The sequence below is a fragment of the Ixodes scapularis genome, unplaced genomic scaffold, assembly GCF_016920785.2.
Source record: "Ixodes scapularis isolate PalLabHiFi unplaced genomic scaffold, ASM1692078v2 PGA_scaffold0__279_contigs__length_252992795, whole genome shotgun sequence".
Taxonomy (NCBI): Eukaryota; Metazoa; Arthropoda; class Arachnida; order Ixodida; family Ixodidae; genus Ixodes; species Ixodes scapularis.
Genome location: NW_024609835.1, coordinates 24,884,682 through 24,908,804, shown reverse-complemented (window position 1 = coordinate 24,908,804; position 24,123 = coordinate 24,884,682). Strand labels below are relative to the sequence as shown.

The 24,123-nt window shown below is 47.9% G+C and overlaps 1 protein-coding gene and 1 pseudogene across 1 annotated transcript in view; one reads left to right on the top strand and one right to left on the bottom strand.

Annotated features, from left to right (window-relative positions):
• LOC8031304 (neural cell adhesion molecule 1) overlaps positions 1-5,175 on the top strand; it is a 305,705-nt gene extending 300,530 nt beyond the window's left edge. Inside the window, exon 11 of the mRNA XM_002405008.5 lies at positions 2,708-5,175. Within this exon, the coding sequence (XP_002405052.3) occupies positions 2,708-2,899 (192 nt within the window). The 3' untranslated portion in view covers positions 2,900-5,175. The remainder of the gene's footprint in view (positions 1-2,707) is intronic.
• Positions 5,176-8,450: 3,275 nt separating this feature from the next.
• LOC121046627 overlaps positions 8,451-24,123 on the bottom strand; it is a 33,995-nt pseudogene continuing 18,322 nt past the window's right edge.

Below are 24,123 nucleotides of genomic sequence, written 5' to 3'. Positions count from 1 at the left end.
ACTTCGTTCCACTTTAAATTCAGACGCAGCCGATGCTACGAGCCAATCGGACCAATCAGACAGCGTCAAAAGCGCGCCATCATGCTTGTTCGTCAAAAAAAAAAAATACATGCGCGCCTCCTTAGAAAAAAAAATCGGTTCCCCGTTAACGAAAAGATAGCGCACGAAGCGAGATCAGAAAAACGGAGCGCGCGTGGAAGGTCGCATCTACACCCTGATCGCACAATTTTTATAAATATATAAAGCATCACTCACTGCCTTATCCAAACTGAAATGCAAAAGGAGGTGGCGTGCGTTCTCGTAACAGCCCATCCGTCCTTTCTGCGCAGGCGCTTATTCTCGCAGTGACTCGTGGAAGCGCCGCTAGCTGGAGCTGGCAGTACCAATCGGTCGACGGCGGCGTGTTCACGCTCATATTGAGGACGACTGTACATGATTATTGATTTCTAGTGACTTGCATCGAAGTACGTACTATACAAACCTGCGTTTTATTTTGTCGCTGTCAGACTTTCTTTCTCAACTCACCTCTGTCACTTTCTTCGAGATGGACATAAGCAGGCGTGCGTCATGACGAAAAACGATTTTGAATATTTTAATCCATCCGATGAAGAAAGTTGAGGCGCATAAGACGCCTAAAAGGACGCGGATTAAAGCTGTTGACCCTTTTAGTGACGCTAGAAATTCCGAAGTCACATTAAAGGTAACGCATCAATGAAAACATACCAGTAATATTTTCATTTAAATTTTTTTATTTACTTCTGACCATCCCGCGTGGGGTGCTTGACATGATTTTTTTAAGTGAATCGTTTCTGTCGTAAAAATGCTTCTTCGCTAACGAAGCCTTTTTATAGTCTTGGTGACTTCTTAAACTATAGAACAAAAATGAGCTCCCTACTTCTCTATCGATACTCTTAAAGCTTCATGAAAAAAAAAGTTTGAGCATATCGATCCAGCAACCTCGTAAAAAAAGAAAGCCGCAATTTATCAGTGTCCGGCTTATCAGTCCGAAGATCATCCCCCCATGACCCTATGAACGCCATTCTCGCATACTAAATCAAGCAAATGACGAAGTTCACTCGCCAACGAGGAAACTCATCCGTCTCTGGACGCGACGCAGTGAAAGGTGCATATATTACCGAGTCAGGATGACCGATCGGCCCGTCCACAACCACGGTCGACGATCAAAACGGCACCGTAAAAGGGAGGGGGAAAGCAGGAAGTTGCGATATTTGGCTTTACCCTACAATGAACCACTGGGAACGCTATGAGCCACCGAACCCAGTGCAATGCAGTGCGAGCGTCCCTTGACCTTCACAGAGGGTCACTGCGCGTAGTGGCTTGATACATTCCCTGGGACGGCCGGGATGACCTGCAGCGCCAGATGTGGTCCATCGTTAGGTGGGTGTAGAGGAAGGAACACGCTTTCGGATGAAGAGACCGTGTTTGCTAGCCCGGTTGTCTGTCCCCTCTACTGAGGCTCGGCCTTCCGCGCCACCGATCCCTCTCCCCGGCTTTTGCCTTTGCTTAATTTTTGGTCTCCCCCGCAGTACTGTGCCTAGATTTCTAAGTGTTTCCAACCGCTCTATGGAGGTAACGTGGTTTATGAGCCGCGTCTTTCAATACGAGCCACAAGGAGAGGAGGAAATCGTTAATCACCTGCAAGCAACATTTCCTAGAAGACTAGAGGACTGGTGACGTGCGAGCTAGAAGTAGTGATGTAATTAAGACGTAGCAACGTTTTGGCTGGAGCAGAGCATCGACTCTATTCACCCGATATAAAGGGAATAAGCAAAAAGATTCAATCCAATACAAGGCCATACCATAATGCTGAATTTTTTACGTAATTCTAAGGAGGCGAACGCCGGTCGCGGAGTAGACACGACTGTTACGTCAGAATTCGGCAAAGATTCGTGTCCTCACTGATTGGACATGAGTCCCATCTGAACGATGACGCAACCAATTGCGACCAATCCGTGCCCCGCGTTCGCCTCCTTGGGGGTGACGCCGAAGTTTGAACACTACGAGCTTTTTTTTTATCTATGTGGTGTGTCTGCAAGCGTCTCCGCCCAATACTTACCACTTAGAAGAAAATACCCGCGCACGACGTGAACGTTCGATGATTCCCAATGCGCCTCCAAACGGCAAACACTCAGAAGTTCGACAAGAGCCGCAGCAAAGTGGCAGACGCGTCCGTACGCGGAAAGCAAGTCGTCTGCTTCTTTTGCAAGGGTCGCTGTGACGTCAGAACGACGCTGATTTCCTACTGGCTTTGGTTGGAAGGATAGTGGGTAAACCTCAATGCTAAATGCCTCGAGGTCTACTCACTATTTCGTTTTTCAATCAGCCAATAAGAGCTCGGCGTTCTGATGTCAACGCAACCGCCTGGGCAAGAAGCAGACCAACTTGCGCTCCGCATTGGCGTCGTCGCGGGCTAATGAAGACGCGATATCGTCGCCGCTGACGCAAGGTACAGGACGCTCCATGAATTCGCTAGCGATGACGGAAGGGGGAAGGAAGAGGAATTGTAGATTTTGTTTACTCGGTGGTATAGCTCCGCCTCTCCGCTCGCTTCCCTTCTCGCCGCGCGACAACTCAACGCGTGCCCACTTTCGACCGATGTGCCCAAGAGACGTCCGCCATTAAAGGTCAAACGCCGTTCACGGCTCGAGTTGCTCCCCCTCCTGAAACTCGACTCTTTACCCCGCAGAAATCGATGGCCCGCTCGACGCTGCAAGAGTACCAGCCCAAGAACGGGGGCCAGACGAGGGTCAAGCTGGTGGTTGATCCCGCGTCGACTCCGGCCGGCACTGCCGTCCCCCAGCCGGAGTCCGCGTCGTCGCCCGACTTGTCCGAGTGCCTGCCTCCGCCGCCGCTCAAGTACCGGCAAACAATCGTGTGAACGAAGCCGGTTCTTGTTTCTTACTCGCCCGTGGCGAGCGTCGAGACCTCGGTCTCTGGAACTGCTCGCTCGAAGGACCCTGGCCGGAGTGGGCAACGACACAGAAGGACGACGCCGAGGCGGAGTTTCGTCCTGTGGAGCGGCGTTCCTCGGCTCCCTTTGTATCATTCCGCTCGAAGAACGTGGAGAGGCAGAAATGGCGCTCGCTTTTGGTGAAAGGGAAGGAGTGAGAGTTGGGAGAAAAGTTTTATCAAAAACTTCCTCTTTTTTTTATAATTTTCTCGAGGTTTTTGTTTGTGGTGTTTTATATTTGCCACGGGTATGGTTCTGGCATACTAACAACAAATAAGGCGATATTTTTAAAGACATATTGAAATGCTTTTAGATGCTTACAAAAATGCTTTGCTCAAAACGTGCTTTGTCGGCACAACTGACTACCGGAAGCCCAATCAGAGGAGTATTGAGAATATTGCGACGCATTGTACGCACGGAGAGTGTAATACCGCGCACGCATCTACGTTTGTACCACCAACGATGAACCCTAAGATTTAGCATTGTAATGCGTGCTCTATCATAAAAATGAATTTCACTGCGTCGTGAATTTGATGTAAAGCTGTGCGAAGTTTGGTGTAAATTTGGCGCAAGTTTAAGTTTGTATCATAGTTACTCTTTGAATTGTAATCTGTCGCCAGTTTACCCGATTTAGCGGGGTAAAAAGATTTTATTTAGGTTGTCTCACAACCGAGAAATATTGTAACTGTCATTCACTTTTTAAAGCAAGTAGATAAAAAAATAGTCTGAAAACAACGTAGCCTTAAAAATCAGAGGCACGATTCTCTACAAATGCAGTTCTAAGTCTGATGATAAAAGCTCGTGAAGATGTTCGGTTATTGGAATCTGAAGTATCACGAAGGTGCCAGTATGGCTCTGGTACAACGGTAATTCATGACATATAAACTTACACTCACACGCGAATTTTTTTGCAATGTGCAGTCATTAGAGTGCTGCTAACGGCTAGAGTGTTTCGAAAAGGGAGAATGTTGTGATCAAATCAAAGTTCTGGTAAGAGAGAGGGAGAGAGAAAGAGAGATAAAACTTTATTAAGCTCAGAGAAGACTGGATGTAAAAGAAGGTGCGGTGCTGCCGGTGTGCGAAAAAAAGTAAAGTCGCTACCGTCAATTTGTACGCACGACTCGTTGCATGAATTTGTGAGATTCCGTTGTCGAGTGTCGAGCCTCCCGTCGAGCATATATTAGAAAAAGTAAAAAAAACAAATTCGCATGACGATAATCTTTCGCATACTCGCTGAGCATAAAAACTTCCAAGCATCACAGCAAAGCGCCCCTCCCCCTCCCTCTACCCTCGTTTGTGGTGTGCTGGCTGCCACGATATTATCGAGCAAACGCATGTTACAAGCAGACACCGAAGAGTCACTGCAGTTTTGTATATGTAACCCCTTCACACCCTAAGCTCTCCATGCGCGTAACGCTCCCGCCCACCCTCTCGCAATCCCTTACTTTCTACTACACTGAGCGTACCCCATTGTTTATCCCATTGTTTATCCCGTCCAAATAAGCCTGCCAAACATGAAGGATAGTTTCCAGCATCGGAAAGCGGTTCTGTCAAGTTGATCAAAGGAAGTTTTTACTTTCGTTCTGTTTTGTGCCTGGCTTCCACTTCATTTGCCCTTACGTCCGGATGCAGCTGGCGATATGATATCTTAATACCAAGCAAACGGTGTCAAAAGCGTACCAACATGCTCTTTGTTATGTTTCGGTGCGTGCTCTATCATCGCTGAACCAATCATGTGCAGAGAAAGCCCAGTGGCTTACGCTTTTCACGCCGTTCGATGAGTTCCATCAGCTCGCAAAATAGGACGCGTCCGGACCTAAGGGTGAAACGAAGCATAGTGATGGAATTGGCCGATGCCGCCCGAGAGAGCTTCCCTTTCGCCGAAGAGTGAGCTGCCATCGACATCATTCCGTGTGCATAGCAGTGACTTATGTGGCATTGAATTGGTGAGAGTGTGGACGCTGGTTTCACAGCATCAAGGACACTGAACGCGGACAAGCCTCCGATGAGTGATACCCGGATTGTGATAGAAAACTCAACGTGACTCTGCGGCGCCGACGTTGTTTCGAGTAGTGGACATGAAGTGTCATCTCCGAGTGGATACCGTCATTGTTTCGCCTTCACTCTGCATTCTAGGGGATCACATAAGGCGCGCTGTTCGGATTATATCAAGTTAGTAATAAACTTTAATTCTTCTTTTCGGCCTTGTTGCTCGTGCTTGCGTCGCAGTTCGACTGACTTTCCCGATTTTTTTCACTCCTGGTCCAACCATATAAACAACCTTTAAAGCTCCTGCGTGGGCACTTCACCCTGATGCAAACGAAACGCCAGTCATCGGTCATTCTGTAGTTGTTTCGATCAATAAGAAGATTGGTCACTTGCTTCCTTGGTCATGCAGTCTCAGCGCCAAAAAGGCGTCCACAACTTTTTTCCTTTAGGCTGCGTGGCTATCGGAAAATAAAATAATGAATTTCTAATTGTGTGAATTGATCAAAGGAGAACTAAGTGTATGTCGAACTGGTGCATAGCAAAGCAGTACAGATGCAAGGCACTTTGAAAGAATGCAATGCACAAGACTGTACCATAACATGTCACGAGGTTCCTGAAATTTCAGCGCAGCATTCAACGTGCAAGTGAGGAGGCGGTAAGTTTGGTTAAATTCGCCCTATCGTCACAGAAGTCTCTTCCTCGAAGGAAAAAAAGCCGAACTGCAATGTGCGAGTGGAAGATGACATTCTGTCTTTAGTACTATTTAGTTTTCTCTTTTTTCTCTTTGTTTGAATCGAATCAATAGTAAGGAAAGTTGCGGTAGCATTGCCAGACGGCTTCTTTACGGACGCAAACAATGTTGTTCCCCAGATTCACTCTAAATAGTCCTATATATTTGCTATACTTTTCTTCGGTGCACTGGAAGCACCAATTATTTGTCTTTTTTTTTAAGTCAGTCCCTATATAATGTTTGTGGCGCTACGCTTATTATCTTTTCGATTAGTTGCAACCATTTAAATACATATAATCAGTGTTAAGCACACTAAAAAGTATACCAGTTCAGTTTGCTACAGAACACAGACACAGCCAATCACGGCAAACATACTACAGAAATCTCACTGTAAAAACAAAAAATAAATAAAACAAAAGAACTTATAGCGATTATTTAGTCTGTTCATCATTTGCATCCTAAAAAGTTATTTTAACCACCCTAAGAGGGTTGTTGTCGAGAAACCTATGAGAGGTTCTTTTAAGTTTCTTTTTTATGCACAATAGTTCTTCATCTCCCAGTTGCCTCCCTGGTGCGCCAGGGTGCGATAGTGTTTCAGGCAAAATCGTTCTTCGCGAGCTGAAAGAATTCTTGGGATATCAAAAAGCCTTTCAAGACTGATTTTTTAGTAAAAGATTGCGATGAAAATAGCTTCGCTGCGGTTGGCTGTCTCCGTGATACGAAGTAAAGCTGAATCACAAACTGCGTCTTTGAAGTGGGAGTGCATCCTTGATCACAGCTCACTCTGAAAATTATGAGAGTATAGAAATGTACAAAATAAATGTGGCTTGCATGAGTAGCGCGCAAAATGAATATTCTAGTTTTGAAGCGAGGTACGCATTAGACACGCGATAGAAATCCGAAGTATTGCAGAAGCTCAAAGGCGCAAACACATTTGTGACGCGATAAACACACCACACCAAAAACGAACGATTTAGGCAAACAAAATTGATCGTGAAAAACAAACTTTCTGCGAAGGTATTTTGTTTTTGTTTTTTATCATAGAGCAGACTTAAATCCTCTCAGTAGCGAGCCTTTTCTTCCATTTAATGCTCACTTTGCTAAAGGAATGAGAAACTCGGAATAAAGCTTCTTCGGCTCCTTTGAATTAGAGGCGCCCGAAAGAGCCGCGTGTGTTTTTACTAAGAAAGGGGCACAAATATGATGTATTTTAAACCGCTGCTCTTAGGCGCCCGTTTCCGCGTATAGCGGCGTCGCCGTCGGCGTAACCCCGCTTAATTAACGGCAAAACTGACGTCACATGACCTCAACACCAATCCTGTTTCCCGCTACATTTAGCGGGAAATTGAATTGGTGTTGAGGTCACGTGACGTCAATTTTCCCGCTAAATCTAGCGGAGAAACTGAATTTGTTCATAGGTGACGTGAGACGACGTCATGTGACGTCATTTTCTCCTCTAAATTTAGCTCTGGGGTTTCGTAGTAGCGGTTCGTGGGTTACGATGTGTGTGTGTTGTTAAAACGATGGGTGCGGTTCAATTTGCGGGCGATATGGATGCGGTTCCTTCCACGAGGGGTATGAATGTGGTTCTTTCCACGAGTGATATAGATGACCGTATCCAAGGGCGTCGACGAACGCTCACTGGCAGAGTACAGAAAAGGGCTGAAAATGAATTACAGGAAGTCCCATTGGTGGATCCTTAGGGAATGTGTTAGCATAACCCTTGGGAAACGCCACACACATGTCCCCCTTTGAGAATCGCTAACACTAATCCTGTAATGAGGCCAAAGAAGGCAGCGAAAAATAGATAAAGGAAAAGAGAAAACCAAACAGAAAAATGAAGGGGATCAACGTTAGCGATTCCTTAAAGCGGGACGAGTGCGACGTTTCTAAAAAGTCATGCTGACGCATTTTTAATTTTTTTTTAAATTATAACAGTGAAAAGATGCCTGCATGTGTTATTGTACCTAAGCAAAGAAAAAATGTACTTCTAAGATTTGAAAACCAATATAAGATCTACTGGTCGCAGACAAAGGCTTTATCAGATTTAAATTAATGCACAAGAGCACTTGTGTGATTTATTTGACAAAAAAGTTCATAAGAATTTCCTTATTATTCCGTTTAATTTCAGCCCATAATTTTAGTTCATTAATTATTTCTCGTCGATAGCCTATTACAAAATAATTCCCTGTTTCTGTGCAGTCACACAGAGGCTCACGCGGCGCAAATATAATGTCCAGAAGAAGGATGTGGAGGCAAGCTCCTTTGCGGAGCACGCAGAAGCAGCCGGCCGGCGGCCACACAGTCAACTTCGAGGGAAGGACCATGCTGGCCTTGGAGAGGAATTGGCGAAAGCGGCTCTTCGTTGAGTCTTGGTTTATCCAACATACAAAGGGGAACATGAATCGTTCTTCGGGCTCCCTGCCCAGCAGCTACGTCTCGGGACTGTGTGACGTGAGCAAAGCCCCCTACATCCGTATTGGCATCGAAGCGACGCGTTTTCTTTTCTTTTCGTCACTCACGTCCGTGGACAAGGGACCGAACTGGTCCCTGTATCGTTCTTGTGCGGGCTGGTAAGAATAGACAACTCGGGTGTCAGGATAACAATGCCCTAGTTTATTCTGTGTTGTTACTTATATAGCCAAAGGTGGAAAGGGGTTAGTGTATTGGAGGGCACGTGGCAATGGAGCATACAGATAGCTTGTCCGCCTTGATCTGATACGATACATCCTCCTTCCCAACGGTCATTCACCGCTGAGCTCAACACCTCTGGCTCGTTTGCTGGAAGCGCTGGTCATAACCCAATCGCTCCGGAGGCCGCTTCTGTCGTGTTGTCCTTCGCGGTGGCTGAACCGTTGGCTGCTGAGTTGCCGTTTGTTGAGCCGTCGTGGTGGTTGAAGCTGTGGATGTCATTCCGTGTGACGAGGCCCGGTCGTCGTCCGAATATTCGTCGTCTGACAAGTCGACCCCGCATTTTTCCTTCGTCGCTAAAAGGTGTCGACGGTTGCGCCGAAGAACGGTATTATTCTCCGTACGCACGTAAAAGGACCGCGGCCTGGCTGATCCAACCACCTTAGCTTTCCGCGACCATGACGCTCCATTCAGGCGTACCACGTTGTCATTTTTAAGGCGGGGCAGCACCCGCTAGTTGTGGCCTGTCTCTCGGTGTTTCTTGACCCGTATCGCAGGAAGGGGATCGAAGTCCGGCACGGGTGTGCGCAGCCGCCTTCCTTGCAGCAGCTCGCCTGGAGACCGACCATCTTCGACAGGACATGCCCTGTAATTTAATATGGCAAGCCAAGAGCATTCGTTTACTGCTTTCGTTTTCTTTAGGATGCGTTTGATTATTTGTACACCCTTTTCCGCAAGCCCGTTAGATTGGGGGTATTGCGGGCTGGATTTCACATGTTTGAAATCGTAATGCTTTGCAAACAGCGCGAACTCGTGGATGCTAAACTGTGGGCCGTTATCTGAGCATACCTCCTTTGTGATGCCGTATCTCGAAAATATAGCAACCAGTCTATCAATAACCGAGTTGGCTGTTGTGTCGGGTAGCAGCTCCACCTCTGGGAAATTGGACATCGAATCGTAAACACACAGATAGTGTCTTTCGGACTACTGAAAGAGATCGACACCGACACGGTACCATGGTTGAGTAGGCGTTGGTTGTAAAATCAGAGGCTCTGATGGGTTGCTTATAGGCATATGTTCTGCAGGTCGGACAGTTTTGGATCAACGACTCGACGTCAAAGTTTATGTTCGGCCAGTGGACCAATAGCCTAGCCCCAGCTTTGCACTTTACCGTGCCAAGATGGCCTCCGTAAATCCTCTTTAACATCTCTCTGCGCATGCTCGTGGGAATTACTACTTTCGTTCCTTTCAAAAGTATGCCGTCTACTACTGAAAGTTCGGCGGCAACTGATTTCAGCGCCCCTTCCACTTCGTCTCTTCTCCCGAGCTTTCCTAGTACTACGTTAAGATACGGATCAGTAGCGGTTTCGTGTGCAAGTTTCGCAGCCGTTTTTTTCATTTACGAGTGCTGATACGACTGTGACGGCGTGGATTTCGACGCTGCCCGTGTCTGCGGCCCCCTTGTTCCCAGGAGCAGGAGACCGAGAAAGCATATCAGCCAGGGCCATCTGCTTGCCAGGAACAAATATTAACGTGTAATCGTATTTGAGCAATCGTAGGAAAAAACGTTGCACTCTCGGCGGCATATCGGCTATGCCTTTCCTTGATATGTTTATCAGCGGGCTGTGGTCGCTCTCGAGTATGAGTGGGCGACCATACACAAAATGGTTGAACTTTTCGCAACCGAAAACCAACGCCAAAGCCTCTTTTCCAATTTGCGAATATCTCTGTTCCGATTCATTCAGCGCTCTCGACGCGTAAGCGACCGGTTTCCAGCAGTCCCCGTGACGTTGTAGGAGCGCGGAGCCAATGCCACTTTGAGATGCGTCTGAAGTTATCTTCGTCTCCAAACCTCGGTCAAAAATAGAAAGCAGCGGCGCCTCGCTTAGCTCCTAACATATGGCTTGCCATTCGTTTTAATGATTAGGTGTCCATTTAAAAATGACGTCTTGTTTGATCAGGGAGCGCAGAGTCGAAGTGCTTTGGGAAAGTAACGGTAGATACTTGCTAAAGTGGTTAACAACCCCGAGCAACATTTGTACTGGCAATTTGTCGTGGGGCTTTGCATTTTGAGAAGACCGCCCACATATGCGGGATTGGGGCTAATGCCTTTGTGGATAATGATGTCGCCCAGGAACAAAATTTCTTGAACCCCGAATTGGCACTTGGATGCATTAAAAGTTAGGCCCGCTGCTTCAGCTGCCTTTAGTGCATCGTGCAGCCTCTGGTCGTGCTCCGCCCTAGTCGCACCCCAGATCAGCACATCGTCCACGAATACACGTATGCCAGGAAGGCCCTCGAACACTTCGTTGAGGGCTTTTTGAAACACTTCACTAGCTGACGCTATGCCGAATGGAAGGCGTAGAAAGCGATAACGGCCGAACGGCGTGGCAAACGTGCATATCTTGGATGATTGCTCGTCCAGTGGGATCTGGTGAAACTCTGCGTTTACGTTTAGACGCGAGAAAAACTTCGCGCCTGCCCAGCACGCTTCAATATCTTCTCTATGAGGCATTTGGTAGTGTTCTCTTTTCAGGTTTTCGTTAATCCTTCTGGGATCCATGCATACCCGCAACTTGCTGTCTTTTTTTAGTACAATGACTAGCGGGCTTACCCAGTCCATCGGGCTACTGACCTTCTGAATGATACCTTCGCGTTCCATTCGGTCCAGTTCTGCACGAAGAGGCTCTCGCAGCGACAGGGGAACCCTTCGAGCTGGCTGAACGATTGGCACGGCGTCCTTGCGTAGCACCATCTTGTATTCCTTCGGGGTACGCCCGGTTCCGTGGAAAAGCTGCGGCAATTCCTCGACGACTGCTTCGGTGCTGCTCGTCGACACGCCTTCAACAGCGCGATTTACGATGCCTAGCTTCTCGCTAGCTGCCAAGCCCAAGATAGCGCTGTGGCCGTTCTTTACCACGAAAAATTCGGCGCACATCTGGCGGTCGCCTACCGTCACGGGCGATAAAAATGTACCGACGTGCTTGATGACGTTGCCACCGTAGGATCTCAGAACAGCGCCGCTGGGTTTCAGCGTCACGGTCTTGAACTTGCGGAACACCGATAGTGGTAACACGTTAGCTTGTGACCCTGTGTCAACTTTGAAACTTAGGTGTTCGCCTTGAAGACACGCGTCCACCAGCCAGTCGCGTTTTTTGTTGGCGCTGCCGACTGCGACATCCAGCACCTCGAAGTTGTCGTTTTCATGCTGTACCTCGTAAACTGCGTCTTTCTGCGGGCAACAAGATGCGAAGTGGTTCCGCCCATTGCACGAGTAGCAGGTCTTTCCGTATGCCGGGCAGTGTCGCAAGGCATGTCTTCGATTGCAGCGCGTACAGTTCGGGTTGCGCCCGGGGCTTGTCGGAGCGTTCTTGCTCGTCTTCATAGCGTTAACGTCGAGTTCTGCGCTTGTCTTACGCCCGACTTCATTTTGACGAGCTGATGTTTCTGCCGCCTTGCATAAGGTGGCGACCTTTTCCAAGGTCAGGTGTTTGTCCCTGAGCATCTTCTCTCGAAGCTTCGGCAAGTTGGTTCCAAACACCACTTGGTCGCGTACGATCTCCTCTGCCATGGTCCCAAAGTTGCAGTGCTGCGCTTGTCTCTTCAAGGTACGTAGAAACTGCTCGAACGGTTCCGCCTCGCCCTGCAGGCGGGAGCTGAAGACGTATCTTTCGTGAATTTCGTTTTGTTGCTCCACGCAGTATTCTTCGAATTTGGCAGTCACGGCGGCGCAGTCTTCTTTGTTTTCTTCCTCGGTGAACACGAAGTTGTTGAACACGTCCAAGGCTTCCTCTCCCGCCACGCTGAGCAGCAGCGCTGTCTTTTCCGCCTCCGATCTCGGCTTGTCGGTGCTTGCTGTGGCTTGAAGAAAAAGGTCGAACCTCTGACGAAACAGTTTCCAGTTTCTTCCTCCATCAGCTGTCAGTTGTAATGGTTCAGGCAGCCTTAGGTGCTCCATGCCGTCGACCTTCACGTACGGTTCACCCAGAAGCCTTTCTTTCCGGCTGGTATGCTCATCCCACTTCTGACACCATGTATCGTTCTTGTGTGGGCTGGTAAGAATAGACAACTCGGGTGTCAGGATAACACTGCCCTAGTTCATTCCGTATTGTTACTTATATAGCCAAAGGTGGAAAGGGGTTAGTGTGGTAGAGGGCAAGGAAAAGGCACGTGGCAATGGAGAATACAGATAGCTTGTCCGCCTTGATCTGATATCATACAGTCCCGAAACGTCGGGGAAATGTTGATTAATTGTTTGGTTAGAGTCCCTATTTTTCGCTTTATGTCTATTCCTAACCAGGCAGAGGGCTGCCGACCGTTTCCCTTCAAGTCGATTTTCGATGACTACGGTCCAGACAGGTGCCAGCTTGCAAAGCGGTATGTACATCTTACGTCTTCGGTCACCACCTTCAAGTCTCATCTTACGTTCAAGAAGAAGTGCAAATACCTTGGCTTTATGCCCAACAGCCTCCGCCTCAAGCGTTTGGTCCACACCGTTGAGGGACATTGCATCATCGACCAGGCAGAACACCGTTTTTTTTGTGCTTGGATCCAGGAATGCCACGACGTTGTCAAAAGGAAAGACCTGAAACTATTCTTCATGCGACGACAGCTGGAACATCGGGTACCTGAGGTGTTGCAGGCCCTGGATGCTTTGGCCAGGGACACCACTTCCACGTGCTCTCAGACCAAACAACAGGTACATGCAAAGAAGCTGGCTGCACTTCAGCCGGACAACTCAGCTTCCAGCCTCCGCGGAGTCGAAACAAAGTTCGTGTGCAATCTTTCATCGAGAGAGCTCTCCCCTTCAGAGACATCGGTACTGGCAAGAGGCCGAGGGTTTAACTTAACCACTCGCAAGCTCCCCCTCCGGTTGCGTCCATCGAAGACGGTCTTCGTGGGTTGGACGCGTCTACTCGCGAGGAGACTCGATTGAAAGGAATCGGCGTCATATCTCAGACTGTTCAGCGGAAACTTCTCAACATTTCGGCAGAGGAAAACCAGGTCTTGCGTCGCCTCAAGGAAGACAAAGCCATTGTAGTGTTGGGGGCAGACAAGGGAAACGCCATCGTCGTCATGGACAGGAAGAAGTACGAGCAAAAGCTGCTTGAGCTCCTTGGCAGCAGTGCCTACACTTCCTTGCCAAGAGATCCCACAAGAAAAGTGCAAGAAACGCTCAACAAAACACTGGCAATCATCTTCCAAAAGTACCCTGACTTCCGGAGCCTTTACATGAGGCTCATTGGCAGGAACGGGACCATCCCGGCGTTGTACGGTCTCCCCAAGATAAAAAAGGCCGGTGTACCACTTTGACCTATTGTGTACTTCACGACGTCACCTTTGCGCGCCGTCTCTAACTACATCCACAGGCTTCTCCCACCCCTCACCGGAAAGACTCCAACGTACGTGAAGAACTCTAGTCACTTCATAGAGCTTGTTTCCGATTTAGAGCTACGTGACGACGAGAGCCTCGTCTCTTTTGATGTGGTGTCTTTGTTCACCAGCATCCCAGTACCATTGGCGGTATCTGTTGCAAGAAGTGCTTTCTCGGCAGACGAAAAACTCCCGGAAAGAACGCGCCTATCGGTTGACGAGATCTGCCGGCTACTAGAGCTCTGCCTGAACAGTACATACTTCTCATTTAGCGGGGAGTACTACAAGCGAACCACCGGCAAAGCCACGGGGGCAGCCATATCTGTGCCACTGTAAACCTCACAATGGAGGCCATCGATCGCAAGGCTCTCGACACTTTCGAGCCTAAACCCAGAACGTTCCTGCGTTACGTGGGCGACTGTTTCTGCGTCGTTAAAACCGCGAGGTGGATCGTTTTCTAAAGCACCTGAACTTGGTGGATGAGTCGCTACCATTCACGCTCGAACGCGAAGACAAAGGTTCCCTTTCCTTTCTGGGTGTACTGGTAACCAGGAGTGGCGGTAAGCTAAGCTTCTCTTTTTAAAGGAAGCCAACCCATACTGGCAGATGGTTGGGATTTGATTCCCACCTCCCCGATGTCATAAAGCGTCGGTGCCTCTGCACTCTTCAGGCGCGCATTCGCCACCTGCTCCACAAAGAGCCTCCAGGAAGAAATCAAGGTTGTAACATCAGATCTCAGCAAGAACGGCTACCCTAAACGGTTTATTCACCGGATACCCGAGAAATCAAGGCATCCACCCGTAGGGCGCAGCAGTCCCCCTTCCGATAGCGCCTGTGTCCCCTACATTAGCCGCACCAGCGAGGCCCTTTCCTGAGTCCTCGGTCGCTACGGGATTGCGGTGACTCATAAGCCTGTGTCGACGATCGGCCATCGCCTCCCCCTCCCGAAGGATTGGCCCCCAAAGAAAGGGCCCAAGGCTTGGTCTACCGCATACCATGCAAAGGTTGCCCGGCCTCATACGTTAGCGAAAGTAAGAACTTCGCAGAGAGGCTCACGCGACACAAATATGATGTCCGGAAGAAAGATGTGGAGGCAAGCGCCCTCGCGGAGCACGCAGAAGCAGACGGACACACAGTCTACTTGGAGGGAAGCACCATGCTGGCCTTGGAGAGGAATTGGCGAAAGCGGCTCTTCGTTGAGTCTTGGTTTATCCAACATACAAAGGGGAACATGAATCGTTCTTCGGGCTCCCTGCCCAGCAGCTACGTCTCGGGACTGCGTGACGTGAGCAAAGCCCCCTACATCGTATGGGCATCTAAGCGACGCGTGTTCTTTTCCTTTCGTCACTCACCCTTGAACAAGGGACCGAACTGGTCCCGAGACGTCGGGTTAATGTTTAATAAATCTTTGGTTAGAGTCGCTATTTTTGGCTTCTTGAAACTATGCTTGAGAGTTTCGCCTAAAGGTTAAAAACTAAACCAAACCTGATATTTTTGTTCCCAAAGTAAAGACAATTTGATTTCATAAATGAATTCCTCATGAACATTTCGCACTTGATGTTTATTACTTTTTTTTTTATTAGGTTAGACACCTATCATACGTTCCTGAGCGTACACTCGAGAGCGATATGAAGGTGAACAGCCCTCTTCTTGTTTTTGACGCTCCTGCATGTTTTGGAACAAGTTCTGTTACAGAGGAGGGCCAGAACGTAAAGTTTAGACCCCCAAGCCACGTACCATTTGAGACGTTGAGAGTTAATATAGCTTTAGGGAGCCGTAAAACAGGCAAGAAACCAGGTAAGCTGTTCACCTTTATATTCCCGGCGGGTGTACGTTCAATAACGTATGATAGCGTAGATAAAAATTGGAAGGCGTTAACAAATCTTTGTATTGCGAAATTAAACCGCAACTCTTGAGGTATTTGATTTTGCGATACACCTGGACGGGAGGGCACGCAGGAGGAGGAGGTGAGGGTACCTAGGAGGAGGGCAGGATATGGAGGAGGAGGAGGAGGGGAGGTCCTCCCTACACTTTCCTCCCCTTCTCCTCCTCCATAATGTCCCCTCCCCCTCTTCCATACCCTCCCCTTCTCTTTCGTACCAACGTAGATGTTTGGGCTAGTTGGTATTTCACGTTTCACTTTAGTTGTAAGTCAGCGCCTTGTCCGTCTACGTTCTTGTTCTTGTTCGTGTCCTTGCGCTGTTTTAATTTTTAATCTTTCGTACCCTTCCTGTGGGAAGAGAGGAAGTTACGGAGGACGGGAAGGTTTTCCGTACCCTGCCCTCCTCCTTCTCCTTCTCTTCCCTGCTCCTGCTCCTCCTCCATAACCTCCCCTCCTCCCCCGTTTCCCCGCTAAATTTAGCAGGAAAATTGACACCATGTGACCTCAGCATCAATTCAGTTTCCCTTCTAAATTTAGCGGGGAAAATTACGTCATATGACTTCCTATCACGTAGCCTATGAACAAATTCAGTTTCGCCGCTAGATTTTGCGGGAAGAATTGATGTCACGTGACCTTAACACCAATTCTATTCTCCCCTAAATTTAGCGAGGAAACTGAATTGGTGTTGAGGTCATGTGACGTCAGTTCTACCGCTAAATTTAGCGGAAAAACTGAATGCGCTGTGTTGTGTTATGGGACGTCACAGAGCTACACACCAACTCAGTTTCTTCGCTAAATTTAGCGGAGAAATTAATTGGTGTATAAGTCTGTGACATCCCATAATGCAACGCGCGCGGTTACGCCGACGGCAACGCCTACACCGCGATACACGGAACGAGCGTCTAAAGCGCGAGACACATGGACGGCAGAATCGTCCGATCCGACGTCCGATCCGACAATCCAAACGCCGCTCCGAATCGCCGCACGCGACAGTTTGAGACTCACGCTTCCGACCTTGCATGCGACACGACGATCCCTTCGACCCCGCCCAGGAGATCCAAGCACTCCAGCGGAGGTCCGCGTTCGTAGATATCTGGTCCCAGATTGACGGTTCAGCTCGCACGAGCGAAGTTAGGAGCTCGTTCTCGCTAGCGCGTGCATTCTTTGCCGGAGCCATCTTTTTGGATGAATCAGCGGGATCCACGCGTCTGGCTTCTTGTCGCCCACGCAGTCCTGTTTTATTGTTCGTGTCGCCAGACCTAGTACGTCATCATGGCGTTCGCGCTAGCTGTACTATCATTAGCTGGACGTGTCTGACAGTCCGTCCGCTGTGCGAAAGCACTATCTGGCACGTTGGACGCACGCCGGATCGCCGATCGGACATTTGAAGCGACCAAATTTTTCGGATCAGGCAGTCGTACTGCCGGATCGGACGTCGGATAGGATGGATTTTGCGCGCATGTGTCTCGCGCTTAAGAGCTGCGCTCTAAAAAAAGTACAGTCTGCGGCATTCCAAGCTGGACCACTTTAGTGATTATCGAAAATGGTAAACAAAACTGCTGCATAGTCTGCCTCCGATATGCTAAGTCAATAAACCGACTGCCACATTGCCACAGTAAAGTTATGTACATTAAAAAAAAAGTTACCGTACGTTCATTTTTTTTGTTGCAACTTAAAGTACGCGAGGCTTTTCAAATGACTTTTCTGCTGCAACGAATGGAACGCAACCTAGTGAAGCGATTTTGCCGCATTATGCACTGCCTTTCTATACACGTAGCAACAATATACTATGTGGCTCCGATTGGTGTGACGGTGCAAATTATAGGACGAGGATGGTCGCGTTAGGAAGCCGAATAAATGGGAATAACACTTTTTATCTTTTGCAAAATTTAAGACGTCAAGCACGTTATTCGTTTTGGGGGGAAAAAAACATGCATTACAGTATTACGGGACTTTAAGGATACCCTCCATGACACAATCTTTGTTTTATAGTGTCCCATTACCGAGAGCAATTCTATTTCTCAGATCACGTACGGGCCTGTGCCTGTATATGTTTATTTGTCCGTGAGCATAAGTGTGAGCCCTCCTTGTGGCGCCGCCTGTATATAGGTCTTCCCAAGGTAGAATAGTACACAGAAACGACAAGAAGAAAGATACGCTAACGAAATAAATGCGAGAGGACTCAGCGAATAAGAGAAAGCCCCCCGGTTGGAAGAGCATTCTTCTGCGTTACGGGGCTGCAGCGAAGCGAGCTCCCGGGGAAGAAGGTGCTTCATTTGTCTCAAATTGGCTAGCCAGCCAGGAAGGACAGGACATAAATCAGAGCAGGAGCACAAGTGGGCCTCGCCCCGAGAGCTACAAGCGGCGAGCTTTCGCCTCTCCGAACGCTTAGAAGACAGTCGGGACTCAGAGAAACAGACGACAAAAAAACAAGGCAAAAGTACTACAGGGAATGGGTCAAGGGCGTCCCGATGTTGCTGCGGCTCATTCGATGGTTCCTGCATTTTTATTTTCAGCTGAGAACCTTCTATATATCCATCGGCAGCTTCCCAAAGGCATGATGTTTCCTATGAAGAGCACGATTCTTGCTTTACGGCTCGCACTTTGGAGTTCTTGTCGGTTAATGTTGCTATCTTTTGAACAACAGAGCGATTATACACTCCAAGAAATCTGGAGCGTGCGCTCTCCTGCACAGCACCTTCGAGAGTCGATCGCCGCAATATACGGAGGTCGCTCGTGACCCGTATTGGTAACTACACTTACCTGAATCGCGTATAAAAATGTCAGTCGCCAAATTATTGCGTAGTCTTATCACTTATGACACCATAGAATATCTTATATGGAATGAGTTCCACATAACTCAGTGGATACTACGAAGCGAAACACTCAAGTCATCACTTGTTTTACTTCCTTCAATATATTCTCAGCCAAAATGATGAGTCGTTCAGTGCTGCGCATTAATGGTAATGCAATTTCATGGTAATGCAGTTCACGATGGACGCCTTTTTGCGACTGATAGAGAATCCCCTTTCGGGATCAAAACTTGTCACCGTTCTCATTTTCTGATCTAATTTAATTAAGACAAACGATTGGCACTGCGGTGAACGAACAAGTAATGCACTCGATGGAGGGCGTCTTTGAATGTGCAACGTCGTCTCGTAGGGTGCGAAATAATAAAAAAAAAAATTGACACTCCTGGAGACCGCAACGAAACAACGTTGAGCGTACGAAAAATAGACGCCAACGTGAAGCAAGCTCGCTTTTATCGACCGCCAGAATCCTTTCTCCGGTATCCCTACGACCCGACGTCCCTCCGCTGTTTGTTGAGACGACGGTTGGAGATTCCATTCCTCGAATTCTTGCTGCATGTCGTGAAAGCCAGGAGGCTTTCAGGCTGTATATACGACGAGTCTCGAAGAAAAGTTCTTTCGCGGTGAAAAACCTTGAGCAAGCAAACAAACAAACGCAACAGAGCACCTTAGTCCGTTGAGCTCTGCTTCCTCGGGAACTACTTCGTGGGTACTGCCTTGCGACTCACTAGGAAAACAATTCATCGGTCTTTCTTCAATTAGTGTAACACTGTGAAGGGCGGGTGGTACCGTGCTGCAACGGCCAGGCAGCATTATTGACAAAAGAAGTAGAGCATTTTTGCTTTTTCACGGGACGGTCCTGCTATTGAAATGCAGCCCCCGCCCCCCCCCCCCCCCCCCCCTCTTTCATTGGGTAAACTGATGAAATTCAGTTTCGATTCAATATCTTTGCATATTACTTTCATAGCACACAATGGGTGTTTGGAGACTAGAAAAATGCCGCAACGGTGCGGCTTTACAAGGTCCCGGCCTCCTACTTTTAAAAGGACGGGAGGACAGAAATGGGATAAAATTATTTAAAACAAAACATAATAAGCCGTACATAAAAATACTACAGATAGAGAAAAAAAAGTTATGAAACAGCTATCTGTTTTGAAATATAATATGAACGCCTTGCTCGTTTAAAAAAAAAATCAACAAAGTGGTATAATGTATGCTGAACAGAATTGCACGCAACGAGTTACAAGTAACTGATGACTTGTAATCAATTACATTTTACTGTAACTTTTTAACGCGTCAATTCCATTTTCCGCCATAATGTCCGGTGTAATTCAACTACTACTTGTTTTGTAATCAATTACAAGTAATCAATTTTATGTTTCCGAAAGAGCTAGAATTATTGAGTTCAGCTTTTTGCCTAACAAGTCCTCCTGTCTGCCTATGCGTCGCTCGTGAATGTTGCATCAACATTGGACACTTTTTTAACACTTAAACAACCAAAGGGGACACAAAGATACCAGATCTGGTATATTGGTTCATTAAACGTTTTCAGCATCTTTATTTCTTTGTTTTTGCGTTGTGCGGCCCTTCACGGCGGCGGATCTATTGGCGCTCACCAGTGGTGCAGGTTCAGGTTCTGCCGCGCCCTACCTCCTATGTCATGTTACCGCCAAGGTTGTTGGCATATCTGCTCGCAAAGTCGCTCCGGTTGCTTCCTTTACGTCGCGTAGACGGGGACTCTACAAGCCGGCTGTTCAAACGGGCACCTCGGCGCATGGAAAGGAGCCTCTCGATCGCTCCGGCCCATGGGCATTTTTGGGTCGGTTGTACGAAAATGTATTAGGAATTTTCACTTCAAAATTACCGTCTACCTTTTTTAGTTTGTCTTTTCCTGACCTGAAGAACGTGTATGCGCCCGCCCCATTTATGGCAACCGCGCTAGCGTCAATTTGGCAATAGTTCTCACTTTATAATCCGAAAGGCACACAAATATTCCATTATGTTTTTTGCAGATTCTGTTAGTACATATCACAAACGTTAATTTCTGAGAGTTTAAAGCATATTAAAGAGGACCTTTTCTAATGAAAAATGATTTTCAAAATAATTCATATTTAGTTAAATGCCCCCCAGTATGAGCAGTTCTTTTAAATCTCTCCCGCTAACCAAGATAATAAATGTTTCATGCAAAGAGGAACTATATACAGGCCAACACACTTGCAAAGTTTCAAGACATTAGCTTTTATCGACACGGAGAAACAAACGTCTCTAATCCAGAGCGTTACCGCGCATTGTGCCTTATTTGCGATTTTGTTTCTCAAAATAACGACCCTAATACTCGGTGATTAAGATTTTTTGCCAATCTTTCTTATGCCTAATTTGTCAGTAAATATTTCTAGACCTGTAGCCAGAACAATGTTTTGGGGAGAAGCCGCTTAACTCCACATCGCGCGATACGCAAAACGCACACGTAACCAAGAGGGTGAACACTTTTTTTTTTTTTTTTTCCAAAAGACAATTTTTTTTTTTTTAAATAAGGATTAATTTTATTTTTCTAAGCATGGGGGGGGGGGGGGGGCAGCAAAATATTCTTTTTTTCATCAAATTAAAAATGTTTACCGTACATAGTTGTTCGATATTATCTGAAAATGGCCAGTACCAACTGGAAAATCTCACCGTGGGTGGAGGTTGATGGAGAGGAAAGTATGGATCGAGGTTTGTAGAGGAGGGGGAGGGGCGTAGCGGATGGGGTCTAGAAGAGTGGGCGGTAAGGGGAGGGTTCTAGGGGAGGTTGAGGTTGCTGAGAAGCATGGGGTGGGTAGAGTACCCAGGGCCAAGGGAGAGGGCAGGTGTAGAGGAGGGAGGCATGAGATAGGCGGAGAGGATATGAAAGAAGGGGTGGGGAGGTGAGGAGAGGGTAATAGGATCGTGTACGGCTAATGTGAAGGAAGGGGTTCGTAGGAGGTGGTTATGGGACCACCGACAGCGAGTGGGGTATTCGGGGTGATGTAGGTAGCAGGGAAGCGGGAAGAGGGTAGGTGAATCGTTTACTGCAGTGGTTCTCAACCATCAATTTTTCGGGACCCCTTGTGGATCGGCGGAGATGTTGGAGGGCCCCGTTCGTGGTGAGGGTAGAGGGAAGGTATAGGTTAATTATAACAATGATATAATAAATGAATGCAAGTAGGGGCTAGTGTAAAGTAGATTTCTCTTTTCGACATGCACACGAGAAAACTCGCCCGAAAATGTAAAAATTCCTTTTCGATCTGAAAAAAAAAAAGACAACTTTTATTGCCAGGCTTGACTGATGAGGCAGGGCTTCGCGGACCCCTAGAATGCCTTCGCGAACCCCGAAGGGTCCGCGCGGATCACCATTTGAGAACCACTGGTTTACGGGAAAAGGCTAGGATTAGGGTGGGATGTAGTCTAGGGGGAGGTGGAGGGAGAGAGGAAAGAGGAATGGGAGTGGGAGGGGGGTTGGTTGAGAGGAAGGGGTGCGTGTTGGCTAAAGTTTATGGAGAGGCGAAGTAATTGGTGAGGAGGTGATGGAACGTAAGGTCTAGGAGGTGGGGATAGCAAGGAAAGCGGGAGGGGGGAGGATGGTGGATGGCCTAACGGGGACGAGCAGGTGGTAAAAAGTGGAAAGTAGCGTTCGACGGGTCTAGGGGGTGGGGGGGAGGGGGCGTCTTGAGGTTCTACATAAGAACTGGGGTTCAATGTAGGTCTAAAGGGGGGGGGGGGGGGGGTCCGAAGGAGCATCGACCAGCCGAAAAAATCGGGGGAGGGCATATAGGTTCTAGGACAAGGGGGATGAGGTAGTGGAGTCTGTGAAGGAGAGAGAACAAGTGATGGGGATGGTCTAAGACAGGGGTGTCCAAACCCCGGCCCACGGGTAAGATCCGTTCCGCGGAGGTATTGCGACCCGCCCGCGTCTGGCCGCAGGTTCTTCCCGTGACGCCCTGCCCCGCAGTCCGCTTCAAGCAGGCCCGCTATCAAAGCAAAAATAAACGCGTGTCAAAAAAAAAAAAAGGAAAAAAGTATTGACGCCGCGACGCGCGTTAGACCCGCACACAAAGTTAGCGTAAAAACAAGTATTTATTTTGTCATTTAGTTTATAATGTTGTATTTATATTCCGGCCCTCCAGATTGCGACCAACTCCCAAACCGGCCCCTCAGCCAAATATTTTGGAGACTCCTAGTCTAAGGGGTCTCCAAACTTTTTATTATGGAGACCCCTTAGAAGCGGGTAAAGGGTCTTTCTGAGGAAGGGGGTATTTTGTGGGTGTAGGGGGGGGGGGGGGAGAAGTGGGGGAGAGTGCGGAATGGTCTACAGGTTGTCCCGGAGACCCCCTCACCTAGATTTTGGAATAGGTCGCCTAGAAATGCGGCTTATCTAAAAAAATACTCACTTAGAAAATTGGAAGCTCCACTTTGATCTATCGCCCAAACCTCCCGTAGGCAAACGTAATCATGCTATCGCGCACAGAGCGACGAAGTTTGCAAACAGCGTTGCAGTTACTGTATGACGCACACGACCGGGCATTCTTGTGAGAGACACCGTGGTGTTTCTTTATACGGGACGACGAAGCTTTTAAGACGATGTTACTGTCCCCCCCCCCCTATCCTATGCGGTCCGCTCCAATACCGCTCTGCGAAACTCTCCGCTGTTCACATGTGGCCCGCTCCACTGTCCGCTGTGGCCCCCTTGCGGCTATTTTATGCCGCCCACTCCGATATCCGCTCCGTCCCTTTCAGCCATGCGATGTGTCTGCTCCGCTAACCAATGCTGCCCGTTCCACTATCCACTATGTGGCCCACTCAGATATGCGATGCCGATGCGGTCTGCTCCAGTACCCTCTACGGCCCCGTCCTCTATCCATATGTAGCCTGCTCCGCTGTCCTATCCTGCCCGTATTGCTGTCCGCTGCGGCCTGCTCAACAATATGATGATGCGGTCTGCTCCGCTATCGGCTATCGCTGTATTGCGCGTGATAAGCATGGAGGCCCACCGCTATTAGCATTTTATGAGCAGAAATCAAGATTCGAATAACTGACTCGCTTTTCGTTTCGCCAAACCGTTTTCCAATCAATCGAAAACAGCCGTATAAGTCTGTTGTTCATTTTTGGTTCAAGTTAATTACCAAACATTCCATTAGAATTCTGTTTTATTCCGGTCTGGTTAAAATAACGGTTTTGGTCCGGTTTTCGGTTAGGGTTTGAGTTAGGTTAAGAGCCTGGTAAAAAAACCAAGGCACCTGTATCTGGTACCAAGAAGCCTGCCCCACTATGTTCTTTCCGCTGATATTCAATTGCTAAATAATTAAAGGAACAATCTCAACATTCAGCAATAGCTACGAAAAACTCGACGTTTAAGTTAATTAAACCACTAAGTGTAGCATACCCGAAGCACGGGATGAAGGCCAGTACTATTACTGAACCCCGGTAAAGGGTTCAAGAGGTGAATTAAAGGGCTCGGAGAAATAACCAAGTTGGCTATGATAGAATAATGATCAGACGAACAAGAACCTTGAAGAATGAGAACAAAAAAAATTAGGGCAACAGAATTTTCAACCATCGAATATAAGCTAGGCTGGTTCTAACTCTCATAAATTATTATTTTATTCTTACTCACCTGCATTATTTGGTACGCTGAATTCATTATGCCCCTCAATATTCATTTCTGTTTTCGCTTTAGAGCACGCGGAATAAACGCAGAGGAGTCAGCTTGGGGAGAGACAAT